The 23,885-nt window shown below is 38.9% G+C and overlaps 1 protein-coding gene across 1 annotated transcript; it reads right to left on the bottom strand.

Annotated features, from left to right (window-relative positions):
• Window positions 1-16,824: 16,824 nt before the first annotated feature.
• AGT (alanine:glyoxylate aminotransferase) lies at window positions 16,825-21,489 on the bottom strand. Its single transcript, XM_008229022.3, has 6 exons — window positions 21,249-21,489; window positions 19,423-19,668; window positions 18,873-19,157; window positions 17,934-18,300; window positions 17,563-17,773; window positions 16,825-17,103 (listed from the first exon to the last, which is right to left on the bottom strand). Exons 2-6 carry the CDS (start codon window positions 19,625-19,627, stop codon window positions 16,966-16,968), a joined length of 1,206 nt encoding a protein of 401 aa, XP_008227244.1. The 5' UTR covers window positions 19,628-19,668; window positions 21,249-21,489; the 3' UTR covers window positions 16,825-16,965.
• Window positions 21,490-23,885: the final 2,396 nt, after the last annotated feature.

Below are 23,885 nucleotides of genomic sequence, written 5' to 3'. Positions count from 1 at the left end.
ACGAAATCTTACCAGTGGGAGCTATGTTCCTCATCATAATCGAACCACCAATGTGAGAAAGACAATATTTTAGACGTTGATGACGTACGTGTCTTTGTATCTTTGAGATACACAAAGGAACATACGCATCAAAATCCAAACTATTTGCCTCTAAACCAAACCCGGCTTGAACTGACAACGGCAAGCTTTGAGAAATATAATTTTTTGAAAGTTAACGATGTGTGTGTTTTGGTGTCTTTGAGATACACCAAAACACATACATTGTTAACATCCAAATTATTGCCTCAAGAAAGGTGAGAGAGAGCCAAGGCCTGAAATGAGGACGGCAAACAAGGGTATGAACTGAAAATTTGACCACCAATGGCCAAAAGAATGCAACTTTATTTCAAGTTGGAACCATGAGTGAAAACTGAAAGTGAAAGAACGCGTGAAAATACACAATTTATACAAATAATATTTACTAACCATGGTGGCCCTTTTATAAATTGCATCGTCTAATATTGAACGATCCACGACGCTTATTTTTTATTAAGTGCAGTATTAACTTAATATACCACAGCAATAAAAGGAAACTTTTGACATGTAAAATCGTAATTAACCACGTCAGTTTCTACTATCCTATAGTCGTTTTAAAGAAATACTAGGGCGGTAATTTAGAATATAGCGGTGGGTTATTTCTACTAACCACGTCGGTTTCTTTAGTTAGAGCATCATTAAAATTATATTCCCACATCGTTAAGTGAAATATACCGCCGTCTATTTGTTTTATACGACTGTCATTTCTGAATACCGTCATCTTAAATTTGTATTGCTTTTTTAGATTTAATTTCTGGATTTTAGTAGCCTACGACAATAGATTAACAAAATGATAAGTACGGAGTAAAACCACGACGGTTTATATAGAAAACCATCATATGCGTTATAATTTTACGCTTTTTTACTAAATCAAATATTGAGAGAAATGCAAACCCAAGAGAAATTAAATCTTACTAGTGGGAGCTACGTTCCTCATCACAATTGAACCACCAACGTGAGAAAGAAAATATTTTGGAAGTAGATGATGCCTTGTGTCATCAATATGTTGGACCTTTAGAGAGGTGAGAGAGACACAAACACATCAACTTCCAAATTATTGCCTCTCACTCAAATATGTACCTTCAGAAAAGTAAAAGTAAAGAAAAGCCTCAATTTATCTTTACATCCAGGGGTTTATTCATAAAGAGCGCGATGTTGTTCACACTAACCACGGCAGTTTTTTCGTACATAGCGCAATATTAACATATATACCACTTTAGAGAAAGTAAACTTCTGCGTGTAAAATTCTAATAACCATGTCGGTTCCATCATACTAAAAGTTGCTTGACTTTATTATCAACCACGTCGGTTTGCTATAAACAAGCAATGTATTAATTTATAATATTAAGTCATCAAAAGTAAACTTTTGTTGTGTAAAACTATAAATAACCACATCGGTTTTAGAATTCTAAAATTCGTTTGGCTTTATTATTAACCACGTCGGTTTCTACTATTTTTGCGACGTTTTAACGACATACTAGGGCGGTTTTTAACAAAACCGTCATGTTATTGAACTTTGTGATTGTTCATAAACTTTTTCGTCACCTGACCTAAATTTTTATGTTCTCTCTAACCGATTAAATATATAAGTTTCCTCTCAATTTTCTTCTCAGTTCCTAAAAGCGGCATGTCTGAATCTCGTCATCTTCCTCGTCTTCATCTCCAAAGTGCACCTTCAAGGTGGCTTCAGGCAAGTTCCTTGGCTTCATGATCAGCCTATTGAAGCTAATCCAAAAAAAATTCAGGCCATCTTGGACATGAAGGTGCCAAAGACGGTCAAAGACATTCAGAGCCTTACTAGACGAGTCGTGGCCCTTACCAGGTTTATCTCCAAGGCTACTGATCGCTGTGCCCCCTTCTTTAAGGCGCTTAAGAGCAACAAGCGAAACATCACCTAGACTGCAGAATGTCACAAGGCTTTCAACGAGCTCAAAGAATATATGAGTTGGGCCCCTTTATTGTCAACCCCCGAGCCTGGAGACGTCCTCACCATCTACTTCTCCATCTTGACCACAGCAGTCAGCTCGGTGCTCATCCGCGCTCATGAGGGTGCCGAACACCCGGTGCACAACGTTAGCAAGGCATTGCAGGATGCCTAGGCTCGGTACCACTGATATCGAGAAGCTGGCTTTCACCCTAGTAGTTTCGACTAGACGCCTCGACCATACTTCCAAGCGCATACCGTCCATGCCCTAACCAACCAACCGCTAAGCGGTATTGCGAAGCCGAGACTTCGCAGACCGGTCAAGTGGACCATTGAACTCGTGAATTTGATATTCACTATAAACCCCGCCAGCTACAAAGGACAGGCTATTGTCGACTTCATCTCCGAATTTACGAACCCCAAGCTTCGACCGTTCCTAGATTATTAATGAACCCACTCTTCCTCGAACTGGTCCACGAGCAGCAACAGCACCTTCGACCTAACCTAGCCCTTATGGACCGTATATATGGATGGCTCCTCTAACGCCTAGGGATGAGGGGTTGGCCTCGTTCTTATCTCCCTAGATAAAGTCGTTATTGAGTACGCCCTCCGCTTTCAATTTCATGCCTCCAACAATGTGGCTGAATACGAAGCACTATTAGCTAGCCTTCGGCTTGCCAAGGAGATGTTCAAGATGTTCATCACAATATTCAACATGTTCATGCCAAAAGGACATTTCAATTTGAACATTCAAGGGAAATGAGGTCTAACCTTGTTTGCACCACCACGGAAAGGACGCCGGAAATCAACTTGGCCACAGCACCACCATAAAGTTTCACACTGGAAATCTCATCATCTCCTTCTCACTCTCTATAAATTTTTCTCAAAGACTCAAGTATGTTACCTTCTTCACCCCAAGTTCCTATTTATAAAGATTCAAGGGTAACGACGCCTCGGTTCATGCAAAAACCTTAGCCCCGTTTCACCTTCCTTCTCAAATTTCATACACCTACTCCACAAATTTTCAAATTTCAAATTCAAGGCCCGTGGAGATGAAACCCCGGGGGTATCTTACCAATCTCCCTTGTCCAAAACTAAGCCCGACCGGTGCCCCCTAGCTCTAAAGGCCCAGCCCATAATCCTCAGAACATCAGCCTTGTCGAAAGGCAAAGCCCATGAAGAAGCAGGAGAAGGGTCACGAAATTCTCACCTTGCCCAAGCCGACCTGTCGAATTTTGAGGGCCCAGCTCCAAGCCCACTTGAACTGAAACACCAGCTCCAAGACCACTTGCCAAAGCCTTTTATGGGCACACAAATCAGTAGTAGCCAAACTTGCCGAATGTGGGGACTCATGATTCGCCGACCTCAAAATTTTTCTGATTTACCAACGGTGCCAACAGCACAAAAACAGAGGGTTCAAGAACCTGTGGGGACGAATCGAAGGGCTCGAGTTGCCGAACGACTAGCACATACTGCTGACGTGAGACTTCCCGAAATTCTGCTCCAATTACCCTTGCCGAACAGTAAGGTCATGCCGAACACGGATCGTGCTCTCACGAGGACTCGGTAGCACTCCACTCTCTTGCCAAAGCGGGTCGGTTTCTCTAGTTTCGGAAGGTGCAAGGAGGCTTCAAGATTTTTCCCAAATCAACCCTGCCGTTTGACAGGGACAATGTTGCCGTAGAAGAAGAAAATTTTCTATTTTTGCAAGCCCTAGCTAAAACAAACCACTGCCGGATGCTTATACAGATTCCGAAAGCCCATCTCTATCGAACCTTTTGAGACACCCCATGGGCTTACCACCTTGCCGAAGGACAACCCAAACTGGTCACCTAAGAATCCTGGCCTGCTTGCTGAACGGCAAGCATTGGGCCGAAGCTACTAGGGCCCAAGGCGCACACCAAAAATAAAAAAATAAAAAATAGCCTTGCCGAACGGCAAGGGCTGTGTAGAAGGAATGGAGGGTTCACAAAATCACCAACTTATCAAACCTTCAAGGGCCCAGATCCATACCCCTGCCGAAGCTTGAAGGGCCCAAGTCTACTTTTTCTCTCAAAAATAACTTTTCGAAGGGTTTTACACAGCCTAAACCAAGTTTTCACTTGGCACAAACCAAAAACCAAGCCCTTGCCAAACGGCAAGGTCATATCGTAAACCCAAGGGGTCACCCAGCTACTCCCTACCAAACGCCCGGGTACTTAGCTACCAACGGTTCTAGAGGCTCACACAGCTTTTACCATACCTTCCAAGAGTTGCCGCAACTTCTAGCTTGCCAACTTGGGAGACTAGGGAATCCCTTACGACTCCCACTGAATTAGGAATGCTCGGTCATGATTATACAAAAATTTCACAAGTTCCCAACCCAGAAGTTACTTATTGACCTCGAACTTGGGGGACTACTATTTACACCATAATCAACCGAGCATATCCAGCATCAAAACGGCTAGCAGCAAGGCAGAAACGCCTTCTCCCTTGTTGAAATACCCCAAAAGGACACACAGACAAATCCCTAGAAAGTGATTGACGTCATCACCTTCTTCCCTGCCTAAGAAAGACACTCTTCAAGCAAGAGAAATCACAAGCTCCCATTGCTGAACCTAATCTCCAAGGACACGCGTGTCACCATCACAGCAACTTGCACAAAGTCCCACATCGAAACTTTGTGCAAAACTCTCATTTTCACCTCACTATAAATAGGGAACAGTACCAGAGTAAAAAGGGTAACTATTTTCTCACATTTACTGTTACTCTGCTAAAATTATCACATATAGCTGACTTAAGTATCAGAGAGCCTTTGGTAGGCACCACACCGGTGTCCGAAGCTTGACGACTGCTTCTTCCTCCTTGTCTTTTGCAGGTTCCTCCAACTCCGAAGGTCCTCACCTTCTTCCCTGTTGAAGATCATACACTTCGCTAAGTTGACCCTCCCAAAAAAAGCATCAACAAAGACTATAGTTGTCTATGGTGATTATAACTCAAAGGGAAAGAAACAGTCATTGTTTAGCATGAAAGCATAATGTCTTGCCTTATTTGCGCGTTTCATATACAACAGTTCCATCACTGTAATGAGTTGAGTTTGTTGACCTCATCCAATTACGAGCATAGACAAATGTGTCAAAAAAGAAAAAAATGGGTGAAGCTTTGGTTTGAGAGGCTTTTCTCTCTGCTTATGTGCAGATGCTGTGCAACAACATTGACTTGTTCGGTGGAAAGAAACTTGATGAGTTGCTTGTGAAGAAACTTAAGATAACACTATTGGGCCTTAATGCTCTGCTGAATGAATGTTATGTGAGATAGTGGCTTGACGAGCTTCAAGATGCTGTCTTCGATGCAGAGGACCTATTGGATGAGATCAAGACTAAAGCTTTGGGATGCAAGGTAAAAGCCGATGAAAACCGAACTGTCAAACCCTAGGTGTGGAACTTCCTCTCTACTTCTCTTAATCTTTTTTATCAAGGCATGAATGGTAGGATAGACGACTTGTTAGGAAGACTTGAACACCTTGCAAAACAAAAAGATGTCCTTGGTTTGAGAGAAGTTGTTGGGGGAAAGGTTTCTAAAAGGACTCCAACAACTTCCTTGGTTCAGGAATCTTGTGTAAAAGTTAATGAAACTACTGTTATCTGATGATGGGATCAACACCGATGTCTCTGTCATCACTATAGTTGGGATGGGCGGGGTTCGCAAGACTACTCTTGCTCAGCTCCTTTATAATGATGACAAAGTGAAAAATCATTTTAATCTTTCAACTTGGGCTTATGTTTCAAAAGACTAAGATGTTACTAGGGTAACTAAAACCCTTCTCGAGTCAATCACTTCAAAGGATTACGATAATAGAGACCTGAAATTTCTTCAAATTGAACTAAGAGAACGAGTAAGGGGGAAGACATTTTATTTTGTCTTGGATGACCTTTGGAATGACAATTACCTACCATGATTGGAATCTCCTACGAAGTCCTTTTGCTTTCGAGGCAAAGGGAAGTACGGTTATCGCGATAACACATAACACAACTGTTGCATATGTCATGTGCACTGTTTCTATTCAATATTTGGAATAACTATCTGATGGGAACTGTTCGCTGTTACTTTCAAAACATGCATTTCCAAGTGGGAACTTCAGTGCAAATCCAAACCTAGAAGAACTTGGTAAGAAAATTGCTCATAAGAGCAACAGTTTGCCTTTAGCTGCATAAACACTTGGAGATCTCTTACGTTTCAACACAAATTATGAGGAATGGAATGGCATATTGAACAACAATATTTGGGAGCTACCCGATGCCGAATGTAATATTATTCCAGCTCTAAGATTGAGTTACCATTATCTCCCAACTCATTTGAAACAATGCTTTACTTATTGTGCAATTTTTCTGAAGGGCTGAGTTCAACAAGGAAGCTATGTTTCTACTTTGGGCAGCAAAAGTTTGGTGAGATTTAGAAAACAATGGAAGAGATCAATACAAAATACTTTGATTAATTACCATCATTATTTCAAAAATCAAGTAATAAATCATGTTTCATTTTTTAGATTTTCTATTTAAGTGTTCACGATCTTTCACACAACCTGACATAGAAGACATAACTGACACCATCTTCCTTGAGTACACGATCTCAGAACTCATTCAATCTCAGTAGCAGCAACTCCAGCAAAAGACACAAACGACTCAAAACTTCTGCTCTCTCTCAAAAACTGTTTCAGCTCTCTCTTTATGATGAGATTAGGTTTAGAGAACCTATCTGACGAGAGCAAGGTCGTAAGCTTATATAGGGCTAGGTCAAGTCATTTCTACTCATCACCAAGGGCTGACTTGACTAACACTCAGCCCATCAAGCAACGGTTCACTCAAAAGGAAATAAATAGGACTCCTTTAATTGGCTTCAAAATTTTCCTTATTTCACAAGGTTTTAGGCCTCATAGTATAACCTAATTTAAACTTTTATCAAAACCTAATATAACTTAATATCTAGTGCACCTATCTAAATAGAAATATGACATCATCTATATATATATAAAGCAAAAGGCAGAGAATGGTGAAACATTCAAAATACCAGAAAATGCCCTTAGTTAATTCAAACATTAAGAATTGAAATTATTAATTAAATGAGGGTAATATGGTAAATTCACATTTTTTGTATAGAAAAAAATTAAAATTAAAAACAAAATCAGATAATAAGTCTTACTTTTATGGAACATAACTACCCATGTTATCTTTTCTTAATACTAAACATAAAATAAAAAATAAAAAAGATGACCAATTGGCACATGCTAGTTCTCATTAATGACTTGGCTATATCCGTGTAATGTTGGAAGGGAGTACATGCAATTTTGGAAAGAGATGTATGATAGAGGACAATTTGATTGCACTGCAAAATTTAAGTCATTATATCAGATTAAGCATTTGCGAACCTTCCTAGCTTTAAAAAGAAATCAGCGTTTAAATATATATATATATATATATATATATATATATACAATCCCCTTCTATTGAGGGATCCCTCAAATAATTTTATTTGAGGGACGCCCTTTATGGTACCCTACAATTTTTTTCCCAACGATCCAAACCATCTATTTTTTAAGTCTACATTCATAGATCATCCTTACAAAAAATTAGACAAATCGGAGACCGTTTCGACATCCAATTGTGTCTTACAAAATCAATGAACACGGTGCTTCAAGAAAGTACTAAAATTTCAATAACTCAAATGAGTGGTCAAATGATATCGGATTCAAGTAATTTTTTATAGAGATGATATTTGAATGAGTATCTACAAAATAGATGGTTTGGATTAGTGAAATACAATCCAGAATGGGACCTACAAGGGGCGTCCCTCAAATAAGCTTATTTGAGGGATCCCTCAATGGAAGCTCTCTGTATATATATATATATATATACATTCTCAGTCTCTCAAAGATTCTCTCTAAACAATCTTAGAGAAATCACCTTTGTAAACACTGAGTGTTTTTTGTATCTCTGAAGTTGCTTACTTGCTGTTGTGAATACTTTGTGAGTATAATAAAATTGCTATTTTCAGTTATCTCTGTTTTGAGTAATTTCATATAAGCATTATTTTTAACTGCATAATTGCATAGTTGCTGCATCCGCATTCCTTCTTCCTTGTTCTTTATAGCTATCTCTGGTTCCCCTTGTTTTGGTATCAGAGCCGTAAGAGTTACGGTCGTTTGTCTAAGTCTTCTACAGATTTGTCTTCTTTTTCTTCCCTTTTTCTTTCTGAGTCATTTGTTGATTTTTCTCTAAGGTCTGACCCGTGAGTCCTTTTTCCAGCAGTAAGTCCCCAGTGTAGAGGGCCTGATAGGTAGGCAGCAGACAGAAAATTGAGAAAGGTTAATAAGTTTCTTGTAGAGAAAGCACGGTCACTTAGGAAGCCCTGTTTATCTTCTTCCTCAGAATCCAACCCCAGATACTTGAGTAGTCATCAGTCGTCTATTTAGAACAAATTCCTGTAGTTCAAGCAGTTCTAAAACCAGTATAAGCCGACTCCCTGAGATAGTTAATGAAGAACAGTTTGAATATGATTCTAGTAGCAAAGAACAATTAGATTTTAGAGATTGGAATATCCCTAAAGTCCCTAGTCAGAAAATCTATAAGAAGCATTGGTTGCCTTCCATTTTTAATAGCACAACACATGTCAAAACAGTTGAACAAGTATATGCCTTGAGTAAAGAACATGAAACTTGTCAGTTGCTTAATCTTGAGTCTGTTAAGAAACATAAGTCTGATGGTAATAATTTCCTGCACATTGGTTTAGTTCAAGTTGCTGTTAAGCCATTAACTAGATTAGGATTGCAAGCCTCAATCCTTCTTTGTCTGCGTGATGCTAGATTCACTGAGTTTAGTGACAGCGCCCTAGGAGTTATTGAGTCTAGTCTGTGTAATGGTCCAGTTCATTTTGATTGCTATCCTGATTTCACTGTAAGCCTTAGTGATCCACACATATTAAAAGCCCTAACTCTGAATATTAAGACCGAAGGTTATAATGTCCTCCCAGGAACCCAACCTTTAGCCTTAGTATACAGAATCTATTATAAAGTTACGGGTACGAATATGAACTTTCAAGCCCTAAATAAAAGCCCAAAAGACCAAACAGTTTTGATCCAGAGTCATACTGCAGACGCCCATATCCAAGTCCCCCAAACCATTAAGTGGTCAGAAGTTGCCCTTCCAAAAGATTGGACCCTAGTTACTGAGAGCCAACTAGCTCCAATCCAACGTAGTCTGAACAATTTAGACTACATCCAACAATACCTAGATGGCACAGTTAAAATTAGATTTGAAAATCAGCCCTTAAGAAAGTCCAATGTCCAGTTGCAGCAGTTGCCAACCCTGGTCAATCCCAAAGGCATGCCCCACTCGGATTCCTTTACTGCCTCGTCTTCCACTCTAGAACGAGACCTAGAGTTAGAAAAGGCTATGATTGATTTTAAGCTTGAGTCCCTGAGAAAATCCTTTTAGGTAAACCAACCTTGTTATGGCAAGGTACCAGTTGTTCAAGATGACAAGTCTGACTCACCCGAGTCACCAACACAGTCCGATTGCATAGTTGATAACCAACTTAGAACCCTAAATAGAAAATTTGAACCTGATTGGAAATGCCTTAATCAGCACCTTAAGTCACCAGAAAACCAGCATAGAAGAGACAGTTATCACCAAGCCTACCCTGATAGTGATAACCGCCAGAAAATCTTTAGTGAATGGAAAGATTACATGCAGTCAGCCAAAGTTGAAATTTTTTACCTTGATTTTGTTGAGAGCCGATATATGTCTAGCGAGTTGAAAACTTTAACAAAAGAAAAGTGGAAAATGGTAGACAGAACGGTAGTTAAGTCTAGCCACCCACCAGCTGATACCATAATCATCAGCCATAGGAATAGCCTCATACCTGCTAGTCCTTTTAAAGTCGCTGACAGTAACGATGAGAATAAAAGACTGATTGAGCAAAATAACTACACCAACCAGAGATTAATTGTCATAGGAAAACAGTTAGACACAATTGAGACAAAAATTGACAAAATCACTAGTTCCCCAGAAGCCAAAGCCAAACCAAAAGTAGAAAAACCTATAGTTCAGTTCCAGGATCTTAAGTCAAGTCCTACTCTTAAGATCAAACCCACAATAAAGAAAATAGAAGAAATGCTAGAACAGTTGACCCCAAAAGCTGAAAAATCTGGTCTTAAAACACTAGATTCTTTCGTCACCACAAATCCCTCTGAGTTTGAGCCTGAGTCAACAAATTCAAACCAGTAACATTTCAAAAATAGAAAATTCCTTCAGGAACCTAGAAGTCCAAGTTGAACCCAGAATTAAGAAAATAGACCGACATATAAGCCCTACCACTAACCAAGAACTGGTATCCTGCAGACCTACTCCTCCGGACATTCAATTTGAAGAAAAAAACTTTCAAACCTAGTTTTCAGTTTCTTCCGACAAATTATATGAATGGAATATAGATGGTCTGTCTGAACAAGAAATTTTTAATAAGTTGCAACATATGTCCATGGTCGCCAATAGTTACATCACCAATCACAGTTTGAATTGAAATTGTACCCCGTGAGTTACCGGATTTATGGTACTCTCGTGTATTAGTAGGATCGACATCTTACCCCTGAGTCCAAAAATTTGATCATACACGCCGTAAAACTTAATGAAGACGGTCTCCCTATATTTGACGAACAAATAGGTCAAGGTATAGAAGACGAAGTCAACACTTTGTTTTACACGATAATTGAGCACTTCATTGGAACCCCTAGTAATACCACCGCTAGGATCCATGATCAGTTGAGTAATCTTAGATGCCCCAAGTTGTCTGATTTCAGATGGTATAAAGATGCTTTCATCTCTAGAGTCATGCTTAGGGATGATAGTAATCAGCCATTCTGGAAAGAAAAGTTCGTTAATGGCCTCCCAAACCTATTCACCCATAAGATCCGAACAACCCTCAGTAATGAGCAAGGTCACATTGACTGGGATAGTTTAACGTATGGTAATATTATAAGCACAATTAACCAAGTTGGTATGAAAATGTGTATAGATTTCAAAATCGGTAGACAGATACAGTCCGACAGAAAATCTGCTAAGTATGAATTAGGAAATTTACGTGAGCGACGGTCTTACCAAAGCATTCCCCATCCAGGAAGAATAAGCCTAGTCATCTCCGAAAAAAGAGTCATTATTACCGTAGAAAATAATTTTCCCGGCCTAATGATGATTCTCGTGAATATTATAAGAAAAAGAAATTTACCCCTAGGAAAAACTAGTCGAAAAATCCAAAAGGTCAAAAGAATAGTCGCTTCAGTAAAAGTAAAGATAAAAGCAAAGTTAAATGTTTCAAATGTCAAAAGTTCGGTCATTATGCCTCTGAGTGTAAAGTCAAAGATACTATTAAACAGTTGAAAATCACTGATGAGGAAAGAGAAAAGCTGATAAAAGTTTTAGAGTTGCGAGACTCTGAAGCAAGCCACCTTGAGTCCTTAGTAGCGCTTCGAGTCCGAAGTCCGATCAGTTTCAGACTCACAGTTGAGTTCACCTACTGTTCAAATTGGTTGCAAAGATAAGTGTTGTAACAGGTTGAAGTCCATTTCTGTTCTTACTAAACAGGAAGAACATGAAGAGTTATTAATAGATTTGATAAGCAAAGTTGAGAATCCTGAGTTAAAATCTGAGTATTTGAAAAAGTTAAGAAAAGTCATCAGTCAAGAAAGCCCGAGTCCTTCTACCCCCCAGCCAATTAGTTTGAATACTACCTTAGAAAAGTTTGCCAAGAAGAAATAAGTTACCTTACAAGACTTGCAGCTAGAGGTAAAAATGGTAAAAAAGGAAATAGTCGAGTTGAAACAGATGAGTCATAAACTGCAAAGTGAGAATTATACAATCAAGCAGGATTTAGTTCGTCTCCTTGAAAAGGAATCTTCTGAGTCTAAAAGCCAGTCAGAGAGTCCTCACAATTCTGATGAGGAACCTTCTAATAGTAGACAAGCCGTAAATCTAATTCGCCAAGTCAATTTTAGAAAATGGTATTCGAAAGTAACTATATTCGTCCAGAACTTTGAGTTCACCACAGTTGCCTTATTTGATTCAGGAGCCGACCTTAACTGCATCCAGGAAGGTCTAGTCCCTACCAAGTACTACCAAAAGTCTAGGGAATCCCTAAGTATTGCTTCAGGAAAATCCCTTCAGTTGAATTACGAAATACCAAAAGCCCATGTATGCCATAATAAGATTTGTTTTAAAACCTCATTTGTCTTAGTCAAAAACATTACTGACGAAGTCATTTTAGGTTTGCCCTTCATAGCCTTGTTATATCCTTTTCAAGTAGATTATGATGGCGTCATATCTACTTATCTAGGAGAAAAGGTTAAGTTTGAGTTCCTTTCTAAACCTGAGTTGCATAACCTGAAAGCCTTGTAGAAACAGTCAGTCTCTAGGTCTGTCCAGGTTATTAGAAAAACCAACCAGTTGAACTTTCTGAAAGAAGAAATTAAGTTTAAAAGAGTTGAACAACAATTGAGTTATAAGTCTTTACAGTTGCAAATTCAGCAGTTTGAAAATAAGTTGAAAAATGAAATTTGTTCTGATCTGCCTAATGCTTTCTGGTATAGGAAACAACATGTCGTTAGTCTTCCTTATATCAAAACCTTTAGTGAGAAAAATATTCCCACTAAAGCTAGGCCGATCCAAATGAGTCAAGAGATTATGGAATTCTGTAAGAAAGAAATCCATGAGTTACTTCAAAAGAAAATAATCAGTAAGAGTAAGTCCCCTTGGTCATGTCCTGCTTTTTATGTCCAGAAGAACGCTGAACTAGAAAGAGGAGTTCCAAGATTAGTCATCAACTACAAGCCCCTTAATTCGGTCTTAGAATGGATTAGGTACCCCATACCTAATAAGCGAGACCTGATTAATAGATTAGAAAAAGCAGTTGTTTATTCTAAGTTTGATATGAAGAGTGGTTTCTGGCAAATCCAAATAGATGAGTCAGATAGATATAAGACTGCATTTGTCACCCCATTTGGTCATTATGAGTGGAATGTAATGCTGTTTGGTCTGAAAAATGCCCCTAGTGAATTCCAGAACATCATGAATGAAATCTTTAATCCTTATAGCCATTTTTCAATTGTCTATATTGATGATGTTCTTATCTTCTCTGAGTCTGTAGAACAACATTGGAAACACTTGTATAAGTTCCTCCAAACTGTCAAACAGAATGGTTTAGTTGTCTCTGCCAAGAAAATCAAATTGTTCCAAACCAATATCCGATTTCTTGGTTTCAATATCTGTCAGTCGCAAATCTCCCCAATTGATCGAGTCATCCAATTTGCTGATAAGTTCCCTGACCAGATTCTTGATAAAAGTCAACTCCAGAGGTTTTTAGGATCTCTCAATTATGTTTCGACTTTTACCGTAACTCCGAGAAAACAATGTAAGCCCCTGTTTGATAGGTTGCAGAATAACCCTTCACCCTGGTCAAACGTCCATACAGAAGTTGTCAAACAAATCAAAGCTCATGTCAAGACACTTCCCTGTCTTGGTATACCTTCAGTTGATTTCTTCAAAATAGTTGAAACCGATGCCTCTGACATAGGTTATGGTGGCATTCTTAAGCAAAGAGCCTGTCCAAATTCCCCAGAACAGATTGTTCACTTCCATTCTGGTGTTTGGACACAGTCGCAGTATAATTATAGTACTATTAAAAAGAAATATTAGCTATTGTATTATGCATTAGTAAATTTCAAGATGACTTGCTTAATCAAAAGTTTTTGATTCGAGTTGATTGTAAGTCTGCAAAACATGTTTTAGAAAAAGATGTCCAGAACATTGCATCTAAACAGATTTTTGCACGATGGCAAAGTATTTTAAGCATATTTGATTTTTGAAATTGAGTATTTGAGAGGAAGTGAGAATTCTATTCCTGATTTTCTTACTAGAGAATTCTTACAGGATGCACAATGGCACCCAAGAAAGACAAGCAAAAAGAGTCAGCCCAAAAGTCGTCAGTCATTGCCCTCAAAATCATCCCAGTCGTCCCAGTCGCTCAGTAATCCTCCCTCCTTCCATGAGTCAGAATAAGCCTGAATCTCCTAAGCAAATAGTTCCTTTTCCTGGTTGCACCCCAATCCAAGTTGCCTCACCAATCTCAGTTGCCAACAAGTTCTCTGCTTTAGGTTCAATAGTTGGTCAAGTTCACCCCAGTTACCAGTCAACACTAGTTTCCAGTTATGATCCTTTTGCAGGACCTTCAGTTGCCTTCAAGAAATCATCCCCCTATTTGCCCAAGAGTAATTCCCATTTATTCATCATTGAGCCTAATTATGATATTAATTCTGATCCAGTTGCCATTGCTAAGCATTATTTTCCTCCCGGATTTCATTATATGCCACCCAGTCCGTATAAGTCCCTCAAGTACTATAGAGATATATTGCTTGAGACCCAATCAGTTGAAATTAAGCCGATAAGGGATCGAGATCATCCTGAGATCATCCTTTATCATTCCCTTTATATACACAGAGTCATAAGCCAAGAATCCTTCAGTAGCCATCCCTATCAGTTGAAAACCCTCCAGTCGTCAAAATTACAATATAATTATTCCCATTATATTGAAGCCTGGTATTCTATTTTCCTCCATCAATCCGAGCATTTTAGCCATTCCTGGTTTATTAATTTTGACAATAAGTTTAAAAGTCCTTTTCCCTACTGGTTTCTTCATTGGTGGGAAAAGCACGGTCCAGTTGATGAAATCCTTCCAGTTGTCGTTCTTGAGTTAATCCGCCACTTTACCAAAAAAGCCAAATTTGCCAGAGTTGATTTATTTTTTCCTAAACAAATGCTATTTCTTGCCCGGTATAAGGTTCCCTGGATTCTCAAATGGTCTTACAGGGTCACCATTGATACCAGAGTTCTTGCCCGCCAATTCTTCGTCAAATGGTGGGACAAATTTGAAGTTGACAGAATTGCTAGATATGTCTACAATGATCTACCGATTGATCCAGTTCCACATCCATCGCCCAAAGATCCAGTCTCTCACCGGATCCACCGCATCTGCCCTCTCAGTTGAAGGAAAGTCTAAGTCCGAGCTTAGAGAAATTGCCCTCCAGTTGCTGAATCAAGCCTCTCAAATGGATGATGATAAGGACAATGATTCTCCCTCGTCGTCTAGTTGCCAGCCTTTGCAAGAGCCAGATAAGCCCAAGAAATCTTGGTATGAAGACAGTCAAGATCACTATGATGCCTATGACTTAGGGTCTGACTAAGCATCCAGTTGCCGACATAATAGTTGCCCTGGTGGATATGATTGAAGCATCTTGTTAAAGCAGCCGCCCTGCTTTCCCGTGTCGCTCCAGTCTATATTCCCCTACATTTCACCCAAGAGTTAAAGCAAAAGTCGCCAGAGTAAAAGTAAAAGCAAAAGTTGTCCCGACACTTCACCATGAGTAAAAATCGCCAAAAGCAAAGTAAAAGCAAAAGTCACCTGAAGACAAAATTGAAAGCTGAATCGGGTTATCCCCATGCTCTCATCAATGTCTCCACTATCAGAGTTACTTTCGGTTACCATAGTTACTTTCTATGGAACCATAGTTGTTTTAATTACTTAACCATAGTTGCTTCTATCTATATAAGCTGGCCTCGGCCTCAGTTGTAAGCAGAATACAATTTACATTCTCAGTCTCTCAAAGATTCTCTCTAAACAATCTTAGAGAAATCACCTTTGTAAACACTAAGTGTTTTTTGTATCTCTGAAGTTGCTTAGTTGCTGTTGTGAATACTTTGTGAGTATAATAGAATTGCTATTTTCAGTTATCTCTGTTTTGAGTAATTTCATATAAGTACAAGTGTTTTACATTATTTATTGCCATCTTCGCGTGTGCTAGCATTGTCACTATATGGCAACATTTATGAGTTACCTAGCTCTATTGGTAATCTCATTCATTTGCGTTACTTGAATCTCTCTTGGACTGAAATCAAAAGGCTACCTGCTATAGTTTGCACTCTCTACAATCTTCAAACGTTACTATTGTCAAATTGTTCATCTCTCACTGAATTGCCTGCAGACATGAGAAAATTGATTAACTTGTGTCATCTTGATGTTTCTCAGACTAAAATTGAAGAGATACTAGTGAAAATGGGTACACTAGGGCCAGTTTGGCATTGTTGTGCTATGAAAATAATCACCGCTGATTCACGTGAGAGAAAGCATTTAGCTTGGTAAATATTTTGTTATAAGTGTTGTTGGTACTAATTCCGCATAATCAGAAAATGATTCCCACATAATCATTAAACCTAGCACCTCTTCGAAACTAATTCCTGCATAATCGAAAACGAAAGCACCTCATTATGCTTTCTCTTATACTTTCTCACAAAGAAATTTTAACAATAAGTGATTTTCTCATAGTTTACCAAACGGGCTAGGCTTCCCAAAAATTTTAAAAAATCACTTATCACCCCAAATAAGCAATGCCAAACGGGCACTAAGAAGTTTGAGAAAGGACTGATGCTCAACGACTTCTCTCCTACTTCATGTTATCAACGATCGCAGAAATTTACTAACAAATCCCATCACAGTACTGCTGAAAAGTTTTCAACAAAGTCATGTTCATAAGGAAGTCGTGTTTGTGAAAGCATTAACAGAGTCATGTTTATGTTAAAAGAAAAAATTTCATGATATTCATCAGCCGCTACAAAAACTTGTTTCATTTTTCTAACCTAACCTAATAGCAAAAATTTGATTTTCAGAGAGTACTAATCGCACACATTTTACGACCAAGAAAAATTGGAATAAAACAAGCAAGCAATAGATTCTACTCGAATTATTTCAGATATAGGAACATCCAAAAGACCATGTATTAAGTAGGGAATTTGGATAGCCTCAAGAGAGTGCAAGGAGAGGAACAAATACGCGTTATTTACAGTACATCCTGAAGCAAAGCATAGAGGAAAATAAATTACAATGATGGAAAATCAAATCCTGGAAGGGATCAGAGGGGTGTTGTTCTGAAAGTATGCACTAGCAGCTGCAACTCCGCTTCCTAGCTTAACAGGGTAGCCCACGTCCCTAAGTACCATCTCGACACCAGCAAGACAACCCAACAATTGCAACTGGAAACAGAAGAAAATTTAAATAGCAAAAAGTGAGAAGATTACAATGAATGGGTGGTGCTGTATCAGATTCATTTTACATGCAAACTTCCCCCGTGATGTTCACATGTTAGACCACACTTTCACCCCATTCTCTTTTCAGCAACGGAAAAAAAAAACAATATGAGATCGAACCAGTAAAATTTATAGAAGATGTTTCTCTTGCCATCACGGCAGAACTTTGGGGATAAGTAGAGAATTCGGTGCTGTTTATAATCCTCAGTGAAAGAATGTATATTTAAGCCAAAAAGATGTATTCTCCCATACCAGTACTCATCGTGTTGGAGAGAGGGAGGGTGAAAACGCTTTATCCAGTTAAGCCAAAAAGATCTATCCATTTCCTTTTCTATTTCCAAGATCCAACCAATTTCTAATCATGCTTGGAATATGTAAGATTTGAATAATTGAAAATGACATTACCTCATTCAGATTGCCAAGATGCCCTATTCTGAAAACCTTGCCAGCTATTTTGTTTAGGCCTAGGCCTAAGCTCAAATTGTACCTTTTCCATGCCCTTCTCACAATTTCTGTACTGTCAATGTATGGAGGAACAAGCACAGCTGTTACTGTGTCACTGAACCATTCCTCACTTTGGGTGCAGTTCTTCAAGCCCCATGCCTCCACAGCAAGCCTGCAGTTGGAAGTTGAAGGCAATGTTCAAATATATAGTGCTTAATACAAGTAAACACACGAAATTGGGACACGAATAGCAATCCCTGTAATTAGTTTTTGAATTTTGAGCTACATGAAATCCAGAGATCAATATGGACACCAGGAAAACAAAGTTCTACCTTGTTGCTTTTCCCAAACGGCTGTGTCTTGCAATCACGTTGTCAAGTCCTTCCTCAAAAATAAGATCAAGTGCTGTGCGCAGTCCATATAGCAACTGGATGGAAGGGGTATATGGCCAGTATGTTCCCAACTTATAGAACTTCAAGTAATCATTCCAGTCGAAGAATACTCTTACTGACTTTGCAGTTTTAGATGCCTCTAGAGCTTTTGGGCTTGCACACACAATCCCAATGCCAGTGGGGAGAGAAAGAGCTTTCTGAGAACCAGTTAAAGCTACATCTACTCCCCATTCATCCATACGGAAGTCAAGAGCACATATGGAAGACACTCCATCAACAAGAAAGAGAGCTGGATGCCTGTACTCATCTGAGAGATTAATAAAATACCATGAGAACAACTTAATAAAAACTCAGAGTGAAAGGAAAAAAGATGACAAAATTTATTGATGTCTACTTTTGGCAAGTCAAATTTAAACACTAGCAAGTAACCAGGGTACTAGGAAAGCTATAATTTGGTACTAGGAAATTGATCTGGTTATGCAACAACTAAAGAAAGGCTTGGATATATGTTATTGGGAACTGAAGTACTCTACAGCTCTGCCATGGATACCGCCATGACTCATATTCAAGAGAAAATCCACAGTTCAGCATAATGTGTGTGATTTATTATTTACTGCATAGGTGTAGTATAGTATATCTTCAAAGAGCTTGTAGCCAAGAAATTAACTACAAATGAAAGTATGTATAAACAAAGACGTAACGGATAAATAATAGACAGCCACATGCATATGCATTTGATTCAGGAGCTTCCATATAAGTGGCTGTTGATAAACTACTACTACTTTAGAACTTATGACGAAACATGTACAAAAGCAGATAACGAATAGAAAAATAAAGCTAACTTAGCCATATCTACGCTCTAGCGAAAGATATGCTTACCAAGTATTCTTCTCACTTGAGCTAAATTATTAGTAACTCCAGTGGCTGTTTCATTGTGAACAATGCATATTGCTTTTATAGTGTGCGCAGTATCTTCTGCAAGTTTTGATGCCAGAATGTCAAGGTTGGCACCTTGGCCCCATTCACTTTCTACAACATCCACCTTGAAATTAAGGCGCTGCTGCTGATCAATCCATAGCAAACTGAATTGGCCAATCAGGAAAGATACAATCCGGTCTCCAGGAGATAATGTATTTGTAAGTGCACTCTCCCAAGCACCAGTACCTAAACAATGATAGAGCAACGTTATTAAACTCAGCCGGTCACACTGAATTCACCTAGTTTTGAACATAAAAAACTTCTAGTTTTCGAATCGGTGTATAATATTCAAACATTAGAAACAACTTTTTCTTAGCAGCATCACTAAATCTTAAAAAGCAACCTTCACATATGCATCCATAAGATGTGATCAAAATCAGCTAACCTGACAAATTAGAAACTAAAATAAATAAATAACTTAAAAGCAACAACCATCTGGTTATTGAGATACCTGTGGTAGGGATCATAAATGGAGTTCCAGTTGTAGTCTTGAAAATCTTCTTCACATCCTCCAGCAGAATTTTTGTCATTGCTGGAACAGCAGGAGAACGATAATCCTCATTGTTTCTGTTCATAGCCCGAAGGACTGGCTCCGGAATATTGACCGGGCCTGGAACAAAGAGATGGTTCCTTCCGGGTCCATAAACATAGTCCATTTTTCACTCCTTGAAGGTTCACAGATTGAACAGGCCTTCAGCTGCAAAACCACCCCTTGAAACAAGTTAACCTCGGCCAGACAGAAAAAAAAAATATATTATAAATGTTCTGCAGGTTCCTGGTGTGAACTAAGCCTCAGGCCCATAAAAAGAAGTTAACCATAGCTAGAGGAGAAATGTATGCTTTCACACAAACACACACACTCATACACACATCCATACTATGTGACTATTTGGCCATACATACATTATAGATACAGTGCATTTTCTGTAGTCTCAAAATACACAAACTCAATTTTAATACCAGTGCTTCGTGGTACCACATACTCGTCTCAGCTTTGCAGAATGAACCAAGGGTTAATAATGAGACTAAAATTGGACTAAGGAATAGCATGAGGAGACTTAGTCTGTTGAGCCTTAGGAAAATAATTGAGACTGACAAGGTTAAGAACTAGTATGAGTGGTAAATATGGATAAAAGAAGAAAAATAGCAGAGAAAGTTAATACTTGCATTTATTTTCTGCAGTCGTAAATATAAGCCTTGATTTTCCTTAATTTTCTCTACTATTTCAGTAAAAGTAGCATGAGCTTCCTCTGTTCCAAGGGACAACCCTCTGGCCTAAAAAAGAAACTACGACTAATAACCTTTGTGGCTTCATTTTCTCTACTACTTTAGTAAAAGTAGCACTGATGTTGAACCTACAATAAGAGGTGGCACAAAAGGGCAGAGAGATTTTAAAAAAAAAACACTACAAATTCGTATTAAACCACCCAGCCAGAGAGGATTATATATAAGGAAGGAACTTCTTGAGTCTTGATAGCACCTCATTTAGACAAACATTTTCAGCGAAGGGTTAAGAAAAAGGAAGCAAGTGTTCATGGCCAGTTCCATGAATTTGCAGGAGGTATACGTAGATATACATATATGGTGCATAAGTTATTCTCATCTTTCTTAAAGACAGGAAGTCTCATCTTTTTTTTTTCTTTTTTTTTTTATACAAGCGATATTGTAGGAGGAGTAATTGAACCTTGGACTGGTAAATGTTTTTAACCACTTGAGCTACAAGCCCCTTGCAACAGGACATCCCATCTTTATGTACAGCTCTGTGTGTTTGTGATTTATTTATTATACATACATAAATACATACACATAATGCTTGTACGGATTTAGATAGCTGTATTATTTGTTTATTGTAGAAAAACAACAATCGAATTAAATTCTATTTGAACCAAACTCAAACTGAACTAGAAACACCCTTCACATAAATGATAAAACAAGATTGGAAATCAGAACATGATGAAAAGCTAATGGAAAATTCCGGTCAAACAACAACAGATACACAAAATTAAAATTTGCATCGTGTTCGAAAAACGAAAACAAATACAAATATCTTCCATTCCACGAAGACAAAAGGGATAGATGTAGAACCATCATAACAAAATTGCAAGCAGAAAATTAAGCAACAGATGGGGTTATGGCAAAGGTTGAGCTCAACCCAGAAACAATCAGAGAAGGACCAATACGTGTAGACAGATGGATGGTTAGTTATATCAATAATTAATCAACCCAAAGAGAAAAGGAGTGAAGAAGAGAAGAGCAAGCATTAAGTTATGAGATTACCCCGGAAGAGAATATTGTGCTGCGCAGAGAAGTGCCTGCTGCTCTTCAAGCTTAGAATTTTATTGGACACAGTGAGCAATGCCAAAGTGAGTACATATATTTCTATAATAGGAGCGCGGGAGAGCCACCCAACCTCATAGGAAGGGGGCCCCACCTTTTCTGAAACGTGGCAGATAAGAGCACGCCCAGGGCGAAGGATAGCCTTTTTGTTGGCTGCATTGGATTTCCAATTTAAAATTTTGGGGCTTTTGGTTTTTTATACAGGATATTGAGCAAAGGGCGAATCAAACAGGGGAAAATATTCTTAAGCACTTGAACTACGAACTTTTTATTTTTAAAATTCTAGGTTGAATGCTCTCTTTCTTTTTTTTCCTCTAATTTCAGACAGTTAAAAATAAATAATAATGATGTGGATGTATACCTTTCTTTACTAATCGAGATTTTCTACGTGTCCTTTCAATTTGGCTTAATCTTTAAACGAGCAAGACTAGAAAAATGAAAAAAGAAAATAATGTAAACCGAACAAATTAGGATAATGTAAGAGCCGTCCATGAAATCACAGGAAGCACTTGAAAAATGTATGGATATGAAATTAGTTGAAAATAGAAAAAATGGTTTCCGATATAAGAATTTATCTAAATAAATAATTCACGAAATTTAGAAGCCTGAGGTTGAGAAAAGAATGTGAAAGATAACGTGATAAAGGGCTGCCCGCCACCTATTTTGTAGGAACCAAGACCACAAAGGGCTTTTGATGTTGTATTCATTCTGTATGTTTTTTTCCTAAGTTTGTTTTTTTCCGAATGATGTCTGTGATCCTGAAACTTGTGGGGCCACTTCTTTTTTTATTATTTTCATTCTACATGAGGCGAGGAGAGTAATTCTAGTAACTTTATCAGAGAGGCAGTACACGAAGTGGTTTATGAATCTAGTCTCCCCAGTATTTCTCGAGCATGAAATATATAGTATGAGAGGCTTCATTCATGTTCTAGACCATTTCATAAGTTGAACATTTATGTTCCTAAATGGCAAAAATGAGATATCAGCAACATCGTGTGATTTGTAGCCGAATTAATAGGAGGCCCCCCATTAAAATGCAATGAAAAATATAACAAACGATCATCACTTATTCTTAGTTTTTGTTTTGCCCCATCTGTATTTGTTCTGGCCGATGAGTTTCATATCCATGTCGATACAAGGTCATTATCAGAACAAGCGTACCAAATCTTTATTGACTTGGAAGGAGCTAGGAGTTTTTGCTCCAAAAAATGTCCTAACTGACCGAAACGACATTGTATCATTTAGTTAAATGACAAATAGAAGAATTGGTAAACTGTCGGAATTTAAATAAAAGAATTCGCAAACTATTGCAGTTAGCCAAGGTAGTGTGTGAGGTTGAGAAAATGCGATAACATTATAATTGTTTATACCAAAATGAACAGGCAATGACAGTCGGACACGTGGGCAAAACTGGAGCTATGGTAGCCTTCGGCACCTCGCTTCGACACCCAGCCTACCGATCCCATGATTAGGGCAACATCCCCACTAGGACACATGGCGGTCCCACAATTGGTGTCCACAGTCCCACATCGAAATTCCAAATAAAATGCACACCTCCCAAGGTTTATAAAAGATGACAACTATCCCAAAATGGAGGTAATCAGAACTCAAGGCATACTGCCTATTGATCTGTAGTTCAACTTTACTAAATCCGTGCTTACTCAAGCATCGGAGAGCCTTCGGTCGGTACCACACCGGTGCCCTAGGTCTTACCGAGCATTTGTTATTTTGCAGATCACGCGCTCTATAGAGGCCCAAAGCATACCGAAGGCCCAACATCACTAAGTTACGCGAAAGTGCCGAACCATTTTTTCACACTTAGCGCCGTCTGTGGGAATACAATCTGAACCAACCCACTATCCCTAAAAATAAAATAAAATAAAATAAAACACACATGGGGACCACTTGATCGGTATTTCGCCAAGAAGGGCCACCGCTCGAAGACAGAGCGGAGCTAGCCCAGCCACGCCCATGCACTCCATTCGCACCGCCCATTATGCAACTCATCGAGCCGAGCTGCTCGGATAACCTCCCTTCGGCAGACATGGCTAAGTTGCAAGAACACAACAACTTTCTTTCGCCCAAAGTGGACGAAACCCAAGAATCGCTCAATCGCAGCAAACGCAAACCATTCAAACAACTCAATCATCCTAGAGCCTGCAGACTCCTAGTCGGCACAAGAAAGGTAAGAAGGGGGCAAAGGCAACGCTTGCACCCTCCAAGCGATTAGTAGTCCCGCACCTCTGGACCAGCCGCATATACCAAAGAAAGTTTATGTCGATTGACAGCATCGGATCAACGACAAGGAGGCCGAACGGCAGAGATCTCCGATTAGGATCAACGCAAAACTCTGAGACTCATGGTTATAAGTCACCGATTCGAAAGACTCGGGGTTTACAATTCACCAAGAGTCGATTCGAGTATGTCCCTTCCAAGACTAGCTCCACCTACCGCTCGCAACGCCAACGAGGTACTTGGAAGCCGTGCCCGTAAGCCCCAAAAATGTTTGAAGACTACGAGGAAATCCCGAGCCAAGATCCCGCTGCTCGATTTCTCTTCTAGAGAGTCCAAAATGGA

Source organism: Prunus mume, linkage group LG3, assembly GCF_029339155.1.
Source record: "Prunus mume cultivar Tortuosa linkage group LG3, ASM2933915v1, whole genome shotgun sequence".
In the NCBI taxonomy this organism is placed as follows: Eukaryota; Viridiplantae; Streptophyta; class Magnoliopsida; order Rosales; family Rosaceae; genus Prunus; species Prunus mume.
The sequence above is the reverse complement of the archived record's forward strand: the minus strand, read 5'-3'. Positions and strand labels throughout refer to the sequence as shown.